Consider the following 20,356-nt stretch of genomic DNA (forward strand, 5'->3'; position numbering starts at 1 on the left):
AACTTAATCTCTAGGTGTACCTTTTCATGTAATTCCTCTTTTTTTGCAGCCAGAATCTTTTAAATCTTCTAACAGAGAAACTCAACCTATAAAAAGATTAGAAGAGCAGATAATGTTCATAAGTAAACAGCCCAATTTCAGTCCTCCTTTCTACTTAACAAATCAGGAAGAGCAACTGCCCCTAATCTTTACTAGAATCTGAAGGTACCCAGGAAAACAGAAATATTTTTCTTTTACTTATTAGTAGGTCATGAGCAGGAGAGTTAATCACAATACCTTGGTTTGAGTCCAGTTTGGAAGTTACATTTTGCTGAGAAAATTCACCCCTCTGCATTTTCAGTTATTCACTTTTTGTCCTAAATGGTGTGGAGCTGATGAACGAGTTCAAACTGTTGGGATATTCCAATCCCCCAGACTGCTGTAATGGTTGGTGAAGTCAACCTGTGCTAACTTTTTCTCTTTGTCCATCAGCTGAGTTTGCAGAAGTACTTTAAAGAGAAAAGCAGTCGGTAGGTACAGTGCCTCACCTGGAGGGACGCCCAGCCACCAAGTTTGTACCCCACAGAGCACGACTTCAGAATTGGAGGGGGTCAAGAATGAGGTCCTTGAGGACTGACTAGGTGGTGGTGAGCTATGGTAGGCTGTGCTTGTATTGAAAGTTTCTGATTGTCATGAACCCTCCATCTCCATGGTGGAAGCAGTTATGTGAGAACACTATAGAAAACAGGGTGGCAGCAGCTGCTGTACTGCCTAAGCACAATAGGATGGGAGAGTGAAGTGTTTGCAACTGATGGTACTGAGATTTTCCAAGGCTTCTCATTTTACTTCCATTTAAAGTGAAGAAGGGGCAATGCTTAAAAAACACTTTGCAGGGTTAGAACCTTTTATATAAAGTACAGGGTTTTTGTGCGTGTGTTGCTTTTTTTCTGGCAAAAAAACATTTTGCTGCACATTGCTAATATTGCTCAAAAGGAACTGGCTCTCAAGGTATCTAAATGTGTCTGAGTAGGTTCCAGTGACTCCTGGGCAATGGGAGCACTCAATAGCAAGAGAGGAAAAAAACATGCTCAATATGATCCATTGAACTGGAGCATTTTAATCAGAGCAGAGCTCTGAAGGAACCAGGTGTTATTTTGCTCCTGGCAGCAACTGAAACTTCACAGACTTTTCATGACATCACATCTTTTCCATGTCTTAACCAGTGACTCATCTTGCTTGTCTGTTTGTTCCTATTTCTAGCTGCCAGCAGGAACAGTAAGCTCACCATTAGCATTTCCTCGTTAATGTCACATACTAGTCTGCCACAGGTCACTCTCTTCACTCACCTGTGTGATTCTCAGTAGATTTTTTCCCTCCTACTACAAGTGACTTCTGTTTAGCTGATTCTTGGTGGCTTTCAGTCAAAAGTCCACTTTTGCGGAGGAAATATGTGCATGTTCATGTAGTTTGCAGGAGGTCTGATGGCAGAGCACCGCACCGAGCATTAGGCAAACACTCAGCTGAGGAAGTCTCGGCCCCAGAGCATGCAGGCTGACACATGCCTGCTGAGATGCAAGAGGTCAGACTGGAGCGTACTGGCCATCTCACAGCAGGCATCAATAATATCGAACAAACCAACTAGAACTGCTGGAGGTCACAAGAAATTTAACACTTCACGTTGCAGCAGTCCAGAAAGGTGAGGAAATGCTGGTTGATTCCCTAGATTTGAGCAGCTAACTAGGAGCGAGGAAGGAAGGACAGGGCAGCAGCAGAGAAGGCTGCACCCACAGCCAGAGGGATCTGTCTGCAGCTGGGAAGAGAGCAGCAGAGGTTATGGATGCAGAGCAGCACTATTTTTTCACAGCAGTGATGCTGGCATGGAACTGAGAAGGCTTCACATGAGCACAGATGTTTCCTCATCCATGCGGAAAGGAAAGTAAACAGGTCATGGACATAAATGGGTTGAGTAGGAGCCCCAGATTGCCCTGAAGCAGGACAAACAGCCCTCTGCTTGCAAGATGTGCCTTTTTCTTGCTTATTTGGGTTACCTGTCTTGTAGAGAAAAAGAGCTGAGGTGCCCAGTCTTGCCGAGAGCTGAGCCCTGATGGCAGGGAGACAGGGATCTCCTGGAGTTTCGATGTCAAACAACTTGCTGCCCCTATAAACACTGGGTCATGGAGTTGATTACCCTGTCTCCAAGGCTGACCAGACTTGGAACAAGGTGCAGAAAGCTATACCTAAAAGCTATAGCAATAGCCTTTGGCGGTTGTGCTTGGTGCTGGTGACTGAGGTAGATACAAGTCTCTGCTCTGAGTCTCTCAGCAGCCTACGCAAGGAAGGTGTTAAGTACATAGCAGCAGTGGATTGCCGTACGTGCAGTTTGCAGTTGTTGCCATCCAGCTGGACAACAGGTAGCTTCTGTTCTTAGGTATTATTATTCTTTGAAAAACAACAACAACAAATCCTTCAAAGAATTGCAAGGTTTATTTGTTATAAAGACTGTCACGTACGCTGCTGGAAAAGTCACAGTGCTGAGAGGATTAAATCTGGTGCAGATGAGAACTTTTGGTGACATTTTATTTTGTACAAAGGACTTGTGGCTGGAAAATCTTCATTAGAAGAGCAGTGTTAGGGACTCTGACTTTTCAGACCAGCAGCAAAGATCATCTGTGGGGCTTTAAAAATTCAAGTGTGTTTCCTCTGCAAGTTCCTCGCTGTTTCTGTTGAGACATCCGAGTAAACAACAAAAAGATGGTTGTGCTCATCTGAATGTTTAGGTGATGGACCTTGTGAGCAGAGGGCATCTGCACATGATGCAGATGCATTTAGATCTTTTTTCCTGTGATAAACACTGAATTTTGATTACTCATTAATGCAAAACCTTCCATTTTTTTGATTCAAGCTCCCAACTAATGGTCTTGCGGGGTTTGTTTAATTGTTTATATCAAGGACAGGCACATATGTAAGCTCCAAAAGAACAGACTTGTTAGCACATTAGTGTAAATATACCTCACAGAGGCCCTTCTGTGCTTGGCTATAACTAAGCTATCTGATTCCTCATCAGGGAGAGCCAGGCAGGCTTCTGGATGCTGAAGGCTCAGGCTCTTCTTCCTAGGCATTTGGCTAGACTGTTAATTAGAGCTGCAGCGGGTTTCTGCTCGTCCCCGCCTGTGCCTTGTCTGCTTGCTTCTCTGGTCCTCTAATGAGTTTGTGTTCTACCTGGAAATCTTGCAAACAACTTCAGGGGTGGAAAAAAAAAAAAAAGCAATCTGCGTCAGTTATTTCTCTCCTTCATTAGATAAATGAAGTACGCAAAACTGAAACGCCTAATTACCTGCGGCTCATGGTGTTTTAAACAGATGTAAGGGTGGTTAGTGTACGAGCTGAAGAAATAGAGCTCGGATTCTGCAGTTTGTTTTCTTTCATTTCTGTTGAAAAATCTGTGTGTGTGTTTGGGGGGTGGGGTTAGTTCACACAAAGACAGCGTAAAACAGAGTGTGAGACAGGGAAATTAAGTTCTTTTAGAGCTGTCTAAGAATCTAACATAACCTGAGGAAAAAATTGATGTTAGGGTGATACTAGGAGATTCAAAGGGCTTTGGAGACATGTGACTAAAAACCTTTATGGGGAGAAAAGGTGCTCTGTTCCTGTGCAGTAAGCCGGAGCTGGGAACCCCAGTGTCACGTAGAGGTGAACGGCACCTCTGCCTCAGGCCACCTTACTGCTAGGGCAAGGCTATGAAGAAACTTTACGTACCGTGAAATATAGGATGCTTGTTTTTGGCCTCCCTCTTCCCAGATAACCCGAGGAGGTAGGCACCAAAGTATACACTAATGAACGTGCAAGTTGCCTTCCTAACGAGGGCAGCGCTGTGCCCACCCAGAGCAGGCTGTCACTAAGCAAATGCCTGCAGCCCCCCGGGGCTCTGTGCCCCTTGCTGCCCTGTCCCCACCTCTCACTGAGGTACACATCAGGGCCACCGGGGTTCATGGGGGGATACAAAACCCAGCAATCTAGAATTACCAAACTTGACAGTCTTCAGGCAGCCCCATGGCCTTCCTGTCATGCAGATGAAGTCTGGGCTGAGTGAAGTTCCTCAGTGAACACAGGCACTGAGCTTGTGCCAGCGCCTGCTTTGGAGGGTCCCTCGTCCCTTCAGGCTTCCCAGGACCTCCTCAGAGCTGACTCCTTGCTCCAAGCCGTTGTTGAATTGTTTCTTTCCGAATTATTCTGTGTGTAGCTGAACAATGCTGCTTGTGGTTTCCTACTGCCTGATCAATCTCCTGCCCTAAGCCAAAAAGGGGCTATTTAAACAGAAAACAGGAGGTGAGAATTGGGAGGTAGAACCAGCAAACAGTAACTCTGTGAGCATGTGAATTAAAGAAGCCTGACTACCCTTGGATTTTATTTTTTTTCATCCTTTGTAGTATCTGAGAAGTTATTTATACTGATTTAGGTCTTTCTCCTAAAGAGAGAGGTGTTTTGTCCTAATGAGGCATGAAGAAAACCTCTCCTGTGGATCCTTTTGTGTCTGAGAAAGATAAGCGCTGCACTTGAGCTTAGTGTGTGCTTAATGTCTCTCTTCTCCATTCCAGCTATTTTTATACCATTTGTAAGAGCATACCTCCAAGATTGACTTTTGATCAGATTTGACTTGAAATGCATTCATAATTTCCAGAGTTAGAATAAGCATAAACACAAGCGCGTGTGGAGACCAGTGGTTTTATAAACCTTGTGTCCTCAGGAAATCAGGCTAAAATAAAGCAACTATCATGTCTCTCCTTATTAACAGAGTGAAAATATTGCTCAGAGACCCTTCCCACCTGAAGGAGTACAGGCAGGAGCCAGACAGCCCAGCTGGTTTAGCTGCTCGGCAGCTAAGTGAGGGTGCAGTGTCAGTGAGCAGGAGAGCTCTGTGTTGGATTTATCAAGGGCAGGAGAAGAAATGATCCCTCGGGCTGCAAGGTGGTGTCCACCTCACTCTGGTGCTTCTTGTCAGGAGGGAATCGGAGAAATATTTCTTAGCCATAATGCCTCGCCATGGTCAGCCAGTGGGCTACCCTGCCTTGAAAGAAGCGCACAAGTCCCAGTGAAAAATCTCTTCATCTTTCCAGGGATGTGGTGGAGACCCAGCAACATTCATGCTGCATAATCTCTGCCCTGGGAAGTTGACTTTGTGTTAGAGCTGTAGATAGTCTCATGGCAGTGCAATAGGCTGAGCCTTTTAAGCAAGCTGCGGGGAGCTTATTTACAAGCGCCTTGCTCCTACAGAGAGCCTCTGTGATGTGCTGGTGCCAAACAACAGGTGATCATTGATGTTTTCCCTTTTCATATACTTGCTTGAGTGTGTTCTGGAAGGGCCAACACTGTCTCTTGCATGCAAATAAATAAATAAAGCTGCATTCATGGGACCTATGGACTAAGATTTTAAAAGCTGGATTTCCCGCCCATTGCACCTCATGTATTTTCTCTGGATTGTGGTGTGTTTGATCAGAAACGTACCCTATGCTCCTGGAAGAGTGCTCTGTATGGATTTATTTTTCTCTTCCAGGTAGCTATGTGAATAAGTCCTTTCTGGATCTTTTTCTCTAGAGAAAGAACATTTTTGTTAATCACATTTTAAACTAATGGCAGTGAATGCTTTCTGAAGTGCGGGTTTTGGAGGACTTCGGGGCTCATCTCAGATCTGATGACCTGTAAGAGTAACCAGCAGTCAATACCATGTAGTGAGCATTCCCTTTGAAGATAAGGCCCTACGCCACCCTGCAGCTATTTCATGCAGTTGCTCTTTACCATAAGGTGGATGAAATGTTTTGTTCAAATGGTAGATACATCCTACATCCTATTTGAAGCATATAACTTCTGTCCCTGGTTCAGGAGGCAGGTTCAGAGGGAGCAGATTGGCTAGAGGACTACTGATCTGATGTAGAAATATTCCCCAGTTTGAGCAGACCACTGGAAATGTGAGGAATAAATGTTGTTGTCATCCAGCAGATGGTAGCTGGCATATTTTCCAGCTGGTGTGAGTATTTTGAAATTCCTCTGTTGTACGTGCCAGAGCCAGAGCTTCACCTTTGTGCTGTCAGGCTGAACATAGAAATGCAAACTGCAGATAAAGTTATTCTTCAGCGCTCCACAGGCGAAGAGAATTAAGCTGCAGAAGAGGGTAAATAAGTCTTGAATTAGCATATGCCCCTCAGCTACTGTGATCAGGACAGTCCATATCAAATTCACGTTGTATAACAATTTTCACTTCATCCAGCCTTTAATTGTTGTCTCTAACCTCAGGTAAGAACAGAATCACCTACATCATCCATCTCAATGATGTATTTCTGACCGTGACACTAAATTGCAACACAGATGTCTTTTTCCAGGTACACTGCTGGACTGTTTTCCACTGCCTCTGCTTTGAAGTGCCATCTTGCAGTGAACTCTGCTAACATTTGGTTATTGCATTGAGGCTAAGGCAGAGAAGAGCAATTAAGAGGTTGACATCTATGTTTTTTTTTAATAATACACGTGTCAAAACACATTTAAGAGATCATCATTGATGCAAAAGCCCAATTAATACTAAGATATAAGTAGGGCTCATTTCAGTGAGAACAAATGATAACTTTCATATGTACAATAATAAAAAGGGATTGCCTTATTTTAGATATAGGACCTAACTACAAGTCCTGTTTCTGAAAATCTGAGTCTTAAAGCTTATATTCCTTTTTGTTCCAGGATACAGCTGGACAAGAAAGGTATAGGACCATCACTACAGCCTACTACCGAGGAGCTATGGGCTTCATCCTCATGTATGATATCACCAGTGAAGACTCTTTCAATGCAGTGCAAGACTGGTATGAAATAAGTTATCGTTGTTAAGTTTGCTTGTTTTGTGTAGTTCTCTCTTCACAATTGTTTGTTGAGAACATCTGCCTTCCCACCCTTCACATTGCTTTACAACACCATATTCTTTCTTCACATACGGCTAACCTGTGATGTAGATTCTCGGCTGTTATAGGTGTAAGCTCTTCAGGCTCCACTGAATTTAGTACAAAAGCAGAAACACCAGAAAATGCTTTCTGGACTTTTTGGTTACAACAAGCCAGAGTGAAAAAAGAAAGCACTGAATCAGTCACTTGAAAAATTTTATAGCAGATTTCAAAGTTGCATTGGTACCCAGGTGTGAATTCCCCAGTTTCTTTTGTGTGCTTTTCCTTCCCAACCTGGAGTCTCCCCTCCACTTGTCTTTCTTGGGAAAAAATGCCCTGTCTTAACCCATGCTGCAATTTGATTTTGGAGCTGTGGCCCAGACCTTCTTCCTTCCGGACAAATACATACACAGAGCAGGAAGAATAGAGGTCTTCCCAGAAGAGCCAAGGCAATGCTTGTAGCCCCCATGGTGGTAGCTGATGGGAGGTGTTCTCTCACCAGTGCGATGCTCAGCATGAAAACACCGGAGCTGCTGCTGCAAGGTAGCAGCTGTAGGCACAGCACAAATAAGTGGGAGGCTGGATGCTGTTGCTGGAACTAATTTTTTTCCATGGCATCCTCTCAGAGGGACTCTAGGTCATAGGAAATGGGAGTTCCTTCATACAGGCCCACAGCTGGAGTCTGTTCAGAGCTGGGCAATAGGGTGTGGGCGTCCCTGCTATAAAGAACTGTCAAAGAAACCAGATTATGTCTCTACTTTTCTGTAATGGCACTGAACACTCTCTGACATTGGGACATCAATTCTCATTATGACTATCGTGTTGACAGGGAAGACTTGGAGACTTCAAATATCTTGCAGTCATTCCTGCTTGTTACCTGTTGCTTTATACTGCAAATAGGCATGGCCAGAATGCCAGAAAGGCAGTGCAGAGGGTAATGGAATCTCCTAAGTCTGACAGATTGATTTGCAGTGATCTCAGTGACCCCCTGGAGAATGTGATGGTAGCAGGTGGGTGACTTAAAATTTCCTTACCTGGCACTGGTTGTTAGCACCCAGCTCAGTCTGGCTTTTTGTCAAACACTTCTCCTGTATCTCCTAAACTAGGCTGTAACTCAAAAGCCAAAACAACATGGTTTGTTGTTTCTAATAACTCGGTCTTCTTCTGAGGTTGCCCACTACTTGTTCTCACTGTCCACTCAAGCAGCTGCTCATGAACTTCACATCTAAAGATGTAGTCTCTGCTTTCGCCTTATCTCCAGTATCACAACACCATGTTGCAGAAGGTGGACTGCGGCTATCAAATCAAGTAACTTGAAGGGCTTGGGAATTGGGTAGTCCATGGAGATTTTTTGGAAGGAGGTGTCTGACTTGATTATGTAGGTTTCCTCGGAGTTGTACAAATGCAGGTTATTAATACACTTCCTGTATCTCAGAAAAGTTCCTTTCAGGTGTTTTTTTTCTTTTTTTTTTTTCCCTACATTTTATATAATCTGTAAGTAGTGCTCTTAAAAGCAGCTGATTTTGCACATCGTTGGAAATAAATTCACAGTGTAGAGTAAGAGACAGCGCAAGGTCATTGACTTTTACTCATGTCTTAAAATCAGCCAACTTGTAGGGAATTTTGGTTTGGAATTTTGTTTATCAAATCCAAGGCTAAGCCATTTTTATCTTGTGTGACTAACTTTCAAATTGTTTTTCTTCTATCTGCTTTTCCATGTTTCTGAAGTATGTCTAGATATGGAAGGTTAAAGTGTTGTTTCTTCAGATCTTTGAGATTGGCAGAGCTCATACAAACCTCAGTCTTTTTATACCTATTCAATACTTCAGTTAAATGGTCTTTTGGTATAAAATAAAATAAATCTACATCTATGAGCTACTACTATGAACTTATATTTTAAAGTTTGCACAGGTGAAGTTTTGTACTGAAATGGTCTAACATCTGTTCCATCAAAGAACGTGCCAAGGTGAGCTTTGCATACTTCACTCTCTTCTAGCCCCAGAGTATCTGTGCTAAGAGGAACTTGTCAACCAAAGCATAGAGGTGGACCATCACTGCTGAATTTCACTTGGCTCGTCAGGAATCTTTCCAACTATTAGCTTTAAGATTTTGAGGCCAAGTGGTGGTGGGGGCAGGTGAAAATGTAGTAGCCCATGTAGCCCATTTCCTTTCTTTGAAGCTTGTCCACACGAGTGGAAATAATACCTGCAGCAAGCCAGCATAGCTGTGCCAGCAGAGTCCTCTAGTGGCCGTGCAGCCACGAGACTTTTTTTTCCCACTCTGCAAAGTTGTTTTTGAAACTTCTGAAGGGATGAGTAATGCAATCCAAAGCTTTTGTCTTTTGCTGGTGCTGCTGTATCAGTCCCTGGCACATGGATAGCAAATATGCAGGACTTTTTTTCCACTGGGTGGTATTGTTATTGTTTCAAAACAAAAACTATTGCACTGGATCTAGTCTTCAGTTGGGAACTGTACACTCCCTGGAAAATGAAGGCATCTACTACGGGAGTGGAAAAAGCTCCTTGAGCCTAGTCCCTCATCAGGTCAAGTGTGAGGAGGTAGCAGTGCGCCTAATGATAAAAACAGCCCTAGCAGTCCTGCTGTGCTTCTCCTTGGTGAGAGGATGGAGCAGCAACTGGGAAGCTGCGGAGGCCGAGGAAATCAGTAGCATGCCCCTGCCTTGTCTCCTGCATCCCACCTGGGTGTGTCACCTTCCTGCTGTCCCAGCAGGAAGGAGGACCTCTGTAACAGGGATGGAGCATTGACCTGGAATTACATCAGCAATAATCTTGGCAAAAGCGATCAGCTAAACTCATCCCAGGTGTTTTTACATCCTGCAAATTTCCAGAAAAAAAAAGATTACAGCAATCAATCCTACACATATTTTCTCCCTTTTAAATGTCCTGATATTCTTGGCTGGTTAGTAATGCATTTTTTGGTGTCCAGCTACAATAAATAAAGAATTCAGTTAAGCTGAACATTTTGTGATAGATGCAATATGGTGTGGAAAATTGACTGACATTTCTAGATACTGAGAATAAATCAGCAGTATTCAGTTAATGTGAATTAAATCCAGTAAGAGGAACCTGTTAATCTTCCCAGTTATTTCTAAAATAGCATGTGAGGATGTAATTTTAGTGTTCCTCTGGCATAAAAAAACACAAACTGAATAAGCTACTGATGAGACCTGCGTAGTGAGCTACAGAATGAAGCCTGCTGAATGTCCTTAAAAAATGAAAAGGTCTTTCTGTAAATTTAAAAATAAACTACAAATTAACAACTGATAAGTATTTTCAAATTAGGTGACATGCTTTCATCTAATTCAAATAATTTGTTTCTGTGAAATTGATGAATACATTTGGAAATGACGAAGAAGGATTTAAGCTTCTATAAGTAGGAAGGGCTTCGATTTCAAGAACCTTTATGTTGAAATATTTTCAATACAAAATATATAGAAAAGGATAATTTTAACTGAGGTGCCTACATTCATGCACATTTAATGGACTGTGTGACAGATATGTAAAAAGAAGTTGGAATTAATATATTAAAATTGTATTTACATGGAAATTGGGTAGAAAGTAGAAATGGATTTTTTTTAAAGTGCATATTCTCAGATAGAACAGATATTTTAACAGGTCTTTTGTGAACTTCTCTTGGGTTTTCTTTCTGTAGTCTTACACAGATTTAACTAAGTGCATTTTCAAACTATTTAGGGGCAAGTTAGCGTGTAGGCACAGTTTTATGATATTTTACTGTAATACACATTTATTACAAATAAATAAAAAGGAAATTAATATTTTTGAAACTTCTGCATGTGAGTGAGTCATCTGGCATGTGATCATGGAACTGGGTTCATTAAGCGAATGCAATCAAGCTTAGGAGTGTAGCTCAAGAAAATGAGGAGCAAATAAATAGAAATGATGCCTCTTCCATTGACAGTTAGCTGCTGTCCGTCCTAGTTCGTTCTCATTGGCAGGTAAGAATTTCTCACCTGAACATAATTCCTGGGTCTTTACTCATTCACAAAATATCGTAATGCCTCCAGTTGTACACAGGAGTCATTTAAGTGTTTTATAGTAGGACATTCCCCAGTCTAAAGCTTGTTCCTTCTTGCTGGTGCCCTGCCTACTGCATCAGTTTTTTTAAGCTGCTGTGTAAGCAGGCTGTCAACGTGAGTCTCAGCCCATCTCACTGCTTTCTCTTATACCATCTCTTCTTGCAGAGTTCCCTACAGAAAGCAAGCCAAAAGTATGAAAAAACAGCTGAACCAGAGACCTAGTGCTCCAAGTAAGCTCTCTCCCACGGCAAACTTTTGTTTAGCTCCCAGGGGTGTGCAGAGATCTCACAATCCATCTTCATCACTACACTGAAGTTGTGGGGAGGCAGATTTGTGCAAAGTCAGCTCTCAACCAGAGAGAGGTATTTTCTCATGTAGTCCTCTCTAGTGTCTTAGAGCTCATATCCTCCCTAGTAGATTGTGTTTGCTAGCCTAATTTTTCTCCAAGCTTTTTTATGAAGCTCTAACATCCTCTCTAAAACTTACACCATGTGTGTGTGGTGGACTTTACCTCTTATCTCTGGCTCCTTGGCAGTGACTGTTTTAACAGCCTCCTGCCCTGTCCACAAATGAAATAGTCTGCCATAGGATTTCTTCCTTGGGTGGTCTTTACTATGCCCATCTTATGAGTGGACATCCTAAAGAAGATTCTAGTTTGCTTTTTGTCACTCTAGAAATACTTCATCTGAACAAAATAAAGATATTCTATCCCTTAAATAAGGAGGATCATACTTATATCTTAGGTGTTTAGATAAGTTCTTGATGTGGTACACGAACACAAAGTCTTCAATTCATTCTCATGAATCAGATGTCTTTCCTGTAGGGCAAGTGAAAAGGTTAAAATGAACTTTTATGGCTTTCAGTTTCTAGATTTGTTAGACAGTTATTATTTGATGCTGCCTTGATAGTTTTGTGTAGATAAATCAGTGTATTATACATCATTTGAAACCGTACAGAAAGTAGAATATATTCAGAATTTGCTACTGTGAAGTAAATAGAAAACATTGTGGGAACAGCTTTGGATAATCTAGACAATTTCACAGAAGGGAAGGGAAAAATAGGTTAAATTTGACTTAGATTTAAGCAACAGGTGGGTTCACAAAACACTAGCTTTATTTATCCTTAAGGCTGATCTCCAAATTAGATTTTTGATATATCCATGTAACTGTGAACCTGAGGCTATTTTTCTTCTAAGCATGAATTGTAAAAAACATGCTTTATCATTAATTTGGGGAATTCAGCACAAATAAGGCATGACATTATTATTGTCACATATTTTTTCTAGTGTACATGCAGGACTGCTATGATATTTGTTGAACCATCTCAATTGCACAAGCCATTTTTTTTTGCTTTATTTTCCTAAAGCTCCTAGAAATTTGTTCACTTTTTGGAGAAGGATCAGGATTTTTTAGACTATTCTTCTTTGTAAGTAAAGCATTATTATTATTATTTTTATTTATTTATTTATTTATTTATTTACAATAACTGTAAACGGCAGTGTTCTGAGCGAGGATTTTCACTAACTTGTACAAAACAAGAAGAACAAGATTCAGTGGGAGATCCTACATGTTTGTCTCCTCTTTTTCACATTCCAAGGAATTCCATTTAGATATCTAAGATTTGGCAGCAGGTCTTCGTGTGACCCCCCTGAAAGGCTGAATCCAAACCAGAGAGAGAAATGGGAGTCAGAAGAGCCTGGCTGTAGGTGCTTTAAACGGAACATAGACTTCCATTCACTCTATTGTTTACAGAGTGAGAGTGGGAAGATTTCATCTTCCTGGGCTTTTGGCTGATTTCTGAAGTCATTTCCTTCTGTGATGAGCCTTGAGAAACCCCAGAATACCATATTAACTCATTATGTAGCTGTCACAGGACTTGTCTACATGGGGACAGTAGACAGTTCCCAGGACAGTAAGAAGAATTTAAGTTTCACAAAGTCCTTGTTCATTTTTGCAAGGTGCGTTTTGGGCCTGGGCTTGTGCAGTATGCTTGGTCTGGGTTTGTGTTTTCCAGTGCAAACTGAGTAGGCTGCTGCTTAAAGGCAAGTTGTACAGGGATATGACCCCTTTTTCACAGATATCTGTGGAGCAGTGTGACCGTCTGCTTCCATGGCAAAGGCAAGCAAGCAACTGAAAACTAATTAAAATTTATCATTAGTACATCAGAGCTGGAGGCTGCCGCTAATTGAAAAGCGAAGGAATCAAGTGCCTTTATTGTTTGGGGAGTTCAAGCAAACTAAACAGAAGTTAAACTCTGAGGGGTTTCCTGGCTTCCTGGGAAATGGTAGATTTGCCTGAAACAATGATGGCTCTGTACAGAGAGGAGTGGTGAGCAGGGACAAGGAATGGGAAGTGAGTAGGGCCTGGACCTGTGTTTGGAGGAGGGGTGGAAGAGGAAGGCGTCCATCTCTTCTGGCAGAACAGCCTAATTACCTTTGGGAAGGAGGGAGACTTCAAAGATAGAGCTGACTTGGTGAAGATAAAATAGGTTGGGCCAGCCTGAAAAATGGGTGAAAACATCCTACTGTGTTAACACTGTTTCACTGCTCGCTCTGTGGCACTGTGTGTGTATTTAACTCCTCTTTTGTCAAAGAAAAACTATAAAGAGGCTAAGTGTAAGGTCAGACCCCTGAGGTCTGCAGCCAGCTCCGCTCCTTTTTCAGCACACTGAGCCCCAGAGAGCTTCAGAGGCTGCAAGTTCATCTCAGTGCTCCTGCTTCAATTCCCGTGTACTTGATCCCTTTGTCATTGATGTTGGCATTTGTCAGATACATGCTGTCACTGCAGCTGCTGTTTCCTGCATTAGGTGTCACTTAATCCAGCTGGGTTCAAATATTAGCTCGCAAAGCCTTACCTTGAGCCTGCATCTTCCCAATTTGATAAATTTCTGTTTCTCTTTAGCATTTGTTGCCGTGTTTCTATGCACCTTTCTGTCTCCATGACAGTTTCCTGTTCAAGCAAAGATGACTTGATGCTTTCATCTACGTTTGACTCTCAAAATACAATTTCTTAAGGTGTTACCAAAACTCTGCAGAAAATCAGATATTTTTTCTCGTTATGAATTATTTTCATGTTTTACAAGGGGTTGTAGAACTAGTACAAACAGATTGTAGCTGAAGTAGAATGTGTTTTAGAATGCTCCCCCCTTCCCCCCTGACTTCAAAAATTATTCCACTAATTTTTTGTCTGAATCTCAAGATCTGCAAAGTACTTACAAATTCATAAGGAACGTTATTGTCACACAAAGTTAAGGAATAATAAAATTAAATGGTGCTGTAGATTACATTGGATGAATCCTTGCTTTATGTGTAAGCTTAGCCATTTGTCTTCCAGCTTACAGTCTTTGAATATGGATATTTTATTTAATGGCATTTATTTTCATACTTGAAATATGATTGTTTTTTGCCATGGCTGATGGAAGGAAACAATCTTTCTTGTCCTGCTGTAGGGCCACGCAAATCAAGACTTACTCTTGGGACAATGCACAAGTGATTCTTGTTGGAAACAAATGCGACATGGAGGATGAAAGGATTGTTCCTTTGGAGAAGGGGAAGCATCTGGCTGATCAGCTAGGTACGTGTCATAGCTCTTCTATTTATTTTTTCTTTTCCAATTCTTCATGCTGTGTTCCTTTTGATTAGTACAATAAAAAAGTCCTTCCATCAGTAACGCTTTAATAGTGACATAAAGTGGTTAATATATTCTAGCTCAAAGATGATTAATATATTCTAGCTAAGTATTTTACTTGTTTAGTGCTGAATAATACCTTCTTGTAGGGTGGCTGTATCTCTAACGCTAATATGTAAGGGTATGAGGAAGATGAAGTTTATCTGGAGAGAACAGCTTTCATTTGCTCAGCTGAAAGAAAAAAGGACAGGAAAATATACCTGGTTTTAACAGGCAGCATTTCTGTATATTAAATGTGATAACTGTTCAGCATTATCTGAAACTGCTTTGTGTATCAGGTAGGAGGAATCTCTTTAATTGCCTATTGACTGCTTAAGCTGTTAGCTTTCATCATAATGATTCACATAAAGGTTATCCTTTAGCGTTTGTCTCTAAACTTGTGTAGTGGCATTAATGTCATTGAAATCATTTTCCAATCAGATTAAAAAATTTATTGGCCTGAATGTGAATTAAATCAAAACAGCTTCAGGCACAGCAAAAGCTAAAACAGTGTTGGGCTGACAAATACCATTGTTTTGTTGCCTCATTTCTTTTGCCTGTTCCATACATCCTTAATCATCCTTGGAGATGGCAAGTGGGGCAGACAGAACCCTTGTCTGTTACTTGAGAGCTCTCCCTACTTATTACTAACGAAGCAAACGTTTCCACCATCGCTTCACCTGTTATCCCATGATTTTTAAAAAGTGGATACCTACTTGCATCTCACGCAAGATGACTCAGGTTACCAGCAGTGGTAATCAGCTAAGAAGACTTTTCTTTCCCTTAATTTGTGACAGAATCGAGGAAATTGATGCAATGGAAAATGCCCCCAAAAGACAGAATGTCTCTTACACCAAAACAAACAGTGTGATGCTTGTACTTTTGCTGTTGGTGGTATAATAGCCTGGTAAACAGAAGCAATAGCCATTGTAAGTTATGGTTGGTCTTTGAGACCCTTGTGGTTAGAAAGACAAAGAAGTGTGTGGCCTGAAACAGCACAGGTAACGCTTTGCAGTTCAGCATGGTGCTCCTGGCTGAAGCCAGGAGCTCTGGGTGTCAGCAGGAATGGCTGCCTCCATGCCATCCCTACCTCTGTGTGACTCCAGCCTTGCTGTAGTTCTTTTAATCAGAAAGAGTCAGCATTTGGGAGTCTGTGCTCATTGCTGCGGTTAGGAGCTGTCTGCTGGCTGCTGATATTACTCTACTGGAGACGCACAACATGAATTTTAATCCAGCAGCACTGAACAGCCCTTGTCAGAACGGGTGTCAGGATGTGTGCTGTACGGGCACTGAGCACACTGAAGAGCTTTGCACTTAAACTGACAAAGAACAGGAGAAAACAGGACCAAAGCACCATTTAGTTGCAGGTTATCATGCAGCTGCAGCCCACTTCTCGGATGGGAATGAGAGAATTCGACTCCCTTGTCCTGGCTTTATTCAAATCCATGTTGTCTGCAGAAGTGTTTACCAGTACTCTGGTAAGGATCCATTTACACCTCTAACCTTTATAGATGCTTGACTACTTAGAGGTACTTCTGCTCAGTATTCTGAGACTGTGAGAGTCAACAGAGACATACAATTGTCTAATATCTTGTTTTCTTAAGATGAATTCTGAAAAAAATGGTTAGTATTTTAAAAGTCATGTCCCTAACATCAGTGTCTTGATTTTTTTTTTTGCATTTTTTTCTCACAGGTTTTGACTATTTTGAAGCTAGTGCCAAAGAAAACATCAACGTAAGGCAGGTGTTTGAGCGTCTCGTGGATATAATCTGTGAAAAGATGTCGGAGAGTATAGAATCAGACTCTTCCAGGGGCACTTCTGGAAGGAATGTGCGGCTCACAGACAACCCACCTCCTTCGCAGCAGAACTGCTCGTGTTAGTGACCTTTCTTGCTGAGAAATGTCCTTCTCCTTTCCTGACTAAATTTTCTCTTTTCATTTGTGATGGTGCATTATCATGTAATCCAAAGGCAGAAGTCTCTGTTGTAGGAAACTGGTATGTTTGTTTAATGTGCTGGAGTGTTTAATATGTATTTCCTCATCCGATAACTTAAAAAAAAAAAAAAAAAAAAAAAAAAAAAAAAATAAATATCGTAAGTGCACCTAGTGTTAATGTATGAGTTACGCTGAAGAAAAAGAATTGTATAATGTTGCAAATGTCATTTCCACAGAGAATGTTGCATTTTTAATGATAAAGTCTACTATGGCAGAAAAAATGTTGTCAACACAGCAGGAAACCTAAAAGGAGGGAAAAAGTCTAAAAGAAAACGGGGACAAAACCATCTTCTCTTATAAGGCAAGAAATCATTGTTTTTATTTTTATATTTTTTATTGTTTACATTATTAAAAACAACAACAAGCTATCCCCAGATATTTTTGGAGTCATGGCTGGTCTCCTCTAGACATGGACCTCGTGTTTTTCTGTATGATGGAGCAGAACACCATGTATTTCCATCTGATGGTTCAAGGTCCTTCAGAGTGCCAAGAGCATGAGGGTTGTCGCAGTTTGTGCCAAGCCTCTAAATGGAGGAATATGACATGGAGGAATTGAAGCTGACAAGCAGGGAAGGAAAAGTCCTTGCAGCCATACCTGCCCTGCCCTGTGCTCTTAGCTGGTGTTGGGTGAAGGACCGAGAGCCCTTCTGGGGGCTTGTTTGTCCTGCAGCCTTCTCCTCAGTCTCAGGTAACCGCTATTGAGGCGCTGCTGGTGTCACTGGTCAGCACCTTGCTGTACAGAAGCATTTGAGCCACAAGAGCTGACTCTCCTGCAGTTTTTTCCCTGTTACCTGTCTAGGTTTGGATCTACTCCAAGCAGCTGCTTGATGTCAGATACTTTGCAGGATGAAGGGAGGAGGATGTGGCTGCTGCATGCTTGGTTGGAGACATTCTGACAAGTAAGACTTAGAACAGCAGTATCTCAGAAAAATATCAGGAGAAAAAATCTTGTTGCCAATATTATTAGATTTTGTTTTTGCATGTTGTTGATTTCTGTTTTTAATTTGTACTAGATGGATGCATGTGTGAGCATAGATTTTCAGGTTTCAGATTCAACCACAAGGTACCAATTTTTTTAAAAAAATGTGTGTGTGTAGGGAGGGAAAGATGTGATTAATGTAACTTAAACTATAAAAGAAAAATGTTAAAGATATCCTATCAGTTATGCTACAGACATTTTGTTCCATGATTTTGTTCTCTGAAGGGATGCACATTTTTTAAATATTCAACAGCTAAAATATTCGCATACTTCCGACATCTCTAAAATTATAGTCGTCTATGTATGTGTGTAGAACTCTGTATATGTGTACTACCCACATGCAGAGCTTGCATTTCTCTGAAATATATGGAGGAACTGCTTTTGCAAATCTGTGAAATTGTGTAGAGTGTATGCCTTTGTTCATGATCATGCAGTCATTTGCCCATCCCAGCTCCAAACAGTGACTGCAAATTGCATCTCTGAGTGTAAATTAGGTGGATATAGAAAGATTTGCTGTCTTAAGGGTGAAAACTATGAAAAGTTGTATGGCTTTACCTTAGGCCTATGGACTCCTCTGACCAAGGAGAATTTCTGTTAGAAACTGGAGTCCAGTATCTGCCCACTGCACTGTGATTTGCTGGATCATTGCACTAGTGAATGCTTTTGTAATTTTGTTCTGTCATGTCTCAAAGCATAATAGTTCTAAGAAAAAAAAAAGCACGGTATTCTGGAGAAAAATATAACTACATTGATGTAGTTTGAGCTCATTGTGCTCAAGGCTTGATCCCTTTGCAACAGAGTTTGTTTGTATTTGTTTGCTTTCAGAAATCTCTACTGTGACATTTTGGGTATGTATGATCTAGTACTGAAAATGCGATTTGTGCAGTGCAAGGACTGTGATTATTGTACCTAAACTCCTGAAACTGCAAAATAAAGAGAAATGTCATCATCAGGTGTGGCCAGAGAGCTTCTATGAGCTGCATTACTGATACCAGCCAACCTTCTGTGTATATAACGAAGATGTCTCATAATGCTCTTAAAGTAGATCAAGGTATATAAGACTGTTTTTTGACAGCCTGATGATCCTGGAGCCTAGTAGCCAAGAATCACTACACAGATTTAGAACAGTGAAGACAAGGGTTATTTGGCCAATAAATGTGCAGTGCGGTGTTTTAGTTACAGCAGAAGCAGGATTTAGTGTAACTTCTATAGTCAGAAAAAGAAATAAAAACTTCTACAGCAGAGAGTGATGATTTTGAGCTGTGAAGGTGTAAGAGAGAACATCAGGGAAAATAATGAATTTTTCAGCTCAGTAACTTGATGGTGAAAGAAAATGGATTCAGCAGAAATTGAATTTCAATTCTTGCTTTTCTACCCAATAAATAATTGTTTCATCATGTTCCAGTAAAATTAGATGTCTCTTTCTAAGAAGAATACAACTGTGTTCCAGGCCCTTCGAGCTAGGAATTGTTAGGCTAGGCAGAATTGTTTTTTACAGCACAACCCAGCAAGTAACTACATGTCGGAATTGTCCAAAGGAGTAGTGAAGAAAATGGTTATGAATTCTGTCCTTCCCAGTATGGCACACATGGAGAAACCTTGCATTTCATGCAGCAACACTGAAGAGCTTATTTCAGATCGAGAATCAATCACAGGCAAGCTTGGCACACAACATATTCATAGAGAGATGGATCTCCCCATCTTGCATTTGCAATAAAAGTGACAAATGGAGAGAAAGCCTTTTGTCTTAATGGCATCCAGCTGACTTCAGAGTTATCAGAGTCAATAATAATTGCTGTTTGTGTCAACTTATAAAAGATAATGGCAAAAAGTGAGATGTGTCAAGGCGAGGGAAATAACTGACTTGCTTCCACAGAAGACAAACCTGAAATGTTTGATGCATTCTTATATTTGACTGCCTTCCACTTGACTAGCAGTGCCCTAGTTATGATAAAGACGGTATGGTTACAAGATTTAAGGCAGAAAGAAACGAAGGAAGAAAGGAAGGACAGACGGACGGACTGCTCTCTACAAGCTTCTCTATTGCTGGTACCATCGCCTAGAGCACTCAGAGCACATTTCTGTCAGAAAAGCTGAGAAAAGGAGGCTGCAGGTGAGACGTGGTCTTGGCTTCCACCTAGCGGAGAAGCAAGGCGCTGAGCACGGGGAGAGCTCCTCGAGCCTCCCACCCCTGAAACCTCCGTCTGCATTGCTTCTACAGGCAACACGGACACAGAAGGTAACAAGTTACGGGAGAGTGAAGTGCGGAACGGTGCAAAGGGGCTGTCACAAGCGGAACAGGAGGTGTGAAGGGGTCTCTATAGGGGACGTGCGGGAGCTGAGGTGCTGGGGTTCCTGCTGGGGCCGGACCTCGCCACACAGGCGCCGGCAGCTTGGCAGGGGGGAAAGTTTGTGTACCGAGGGGAAGGTGCTTGGGACTACGGAACTTGGGACTGGGTCAGCACCAGCAGGCACCGAGTGCCGCAGGTCTGTCTTTTCTGTTACATGTTTTGTGTTTTTTTAGGAACAGAATTTTAAAAAATAATAATAATAAAAAAAAGGGCAGGTAACGGGCCGCGAGGGGCCGGCACCGCCTGTGAGGGGCGGGGGAGGCGGGGCGAGGGGAGGGGCCTCGCCTCAGGCAGCCACCAGGTTCTGGGGGCGGCTTCGTGAGCTGATTGGCTCTGCCACGTGAGTGGCATCCTTTTGGGCCAATAGGTGAAGGGAATGAGGGAAGGGCTGGTTGGTCGTGTCGGGAGGG

General features: G+C 41.8%; 1 protein-coding gene across 4 annotated transcripts in view; it reads left to right on the forward strand.

Annotated features, from left to right (window-relative positions):
* The window catches only part of RAB3B (RAB3B, member RAS oncogene family), a 55,790-nt gene extending 37,243 nt beyond the window's left edge, over nt 1–18,547 (forward strand). For all 4 annotated transcript variants that reach the window (XM_068690619.1, XM_068690620.1, XM_068690617.1 and 1 more), the window contains 3 exons: nt 6,706–6,824; nt 14,404–14,528; nt 16,315–18,547. In XM_068690619.1, coding sequence (XP_068546720.1) covers nt 6,706–6,824; nt 14,404–14,528; nt 16,315–16,502 — 432 coding nt within the window. In that variant the 3' untranslated portion in view covers nt 16,503–18,547. The remainder of the gene's footprint in view (nt 1–6,705; nt 6,825–14,403; nt 14,529–16,314) is intronic.
* Nucleotides 18,548–20,356: the final 1,809 nt, after the last annotated feature.

Source organism: Anas acuta, chromosome 8 (assembly GCF_963932015.1).
Source record: "Anas acuta chromosome 8, bAnaAcu1.1, whole genome shotgun sequence".
In the NCBI taxonomy this organism is placed as follows: Eukaryota; Metazoa; Chordata; class Aves; order Anseriformes; family Anatidae; genus Anas; species Anas acuta.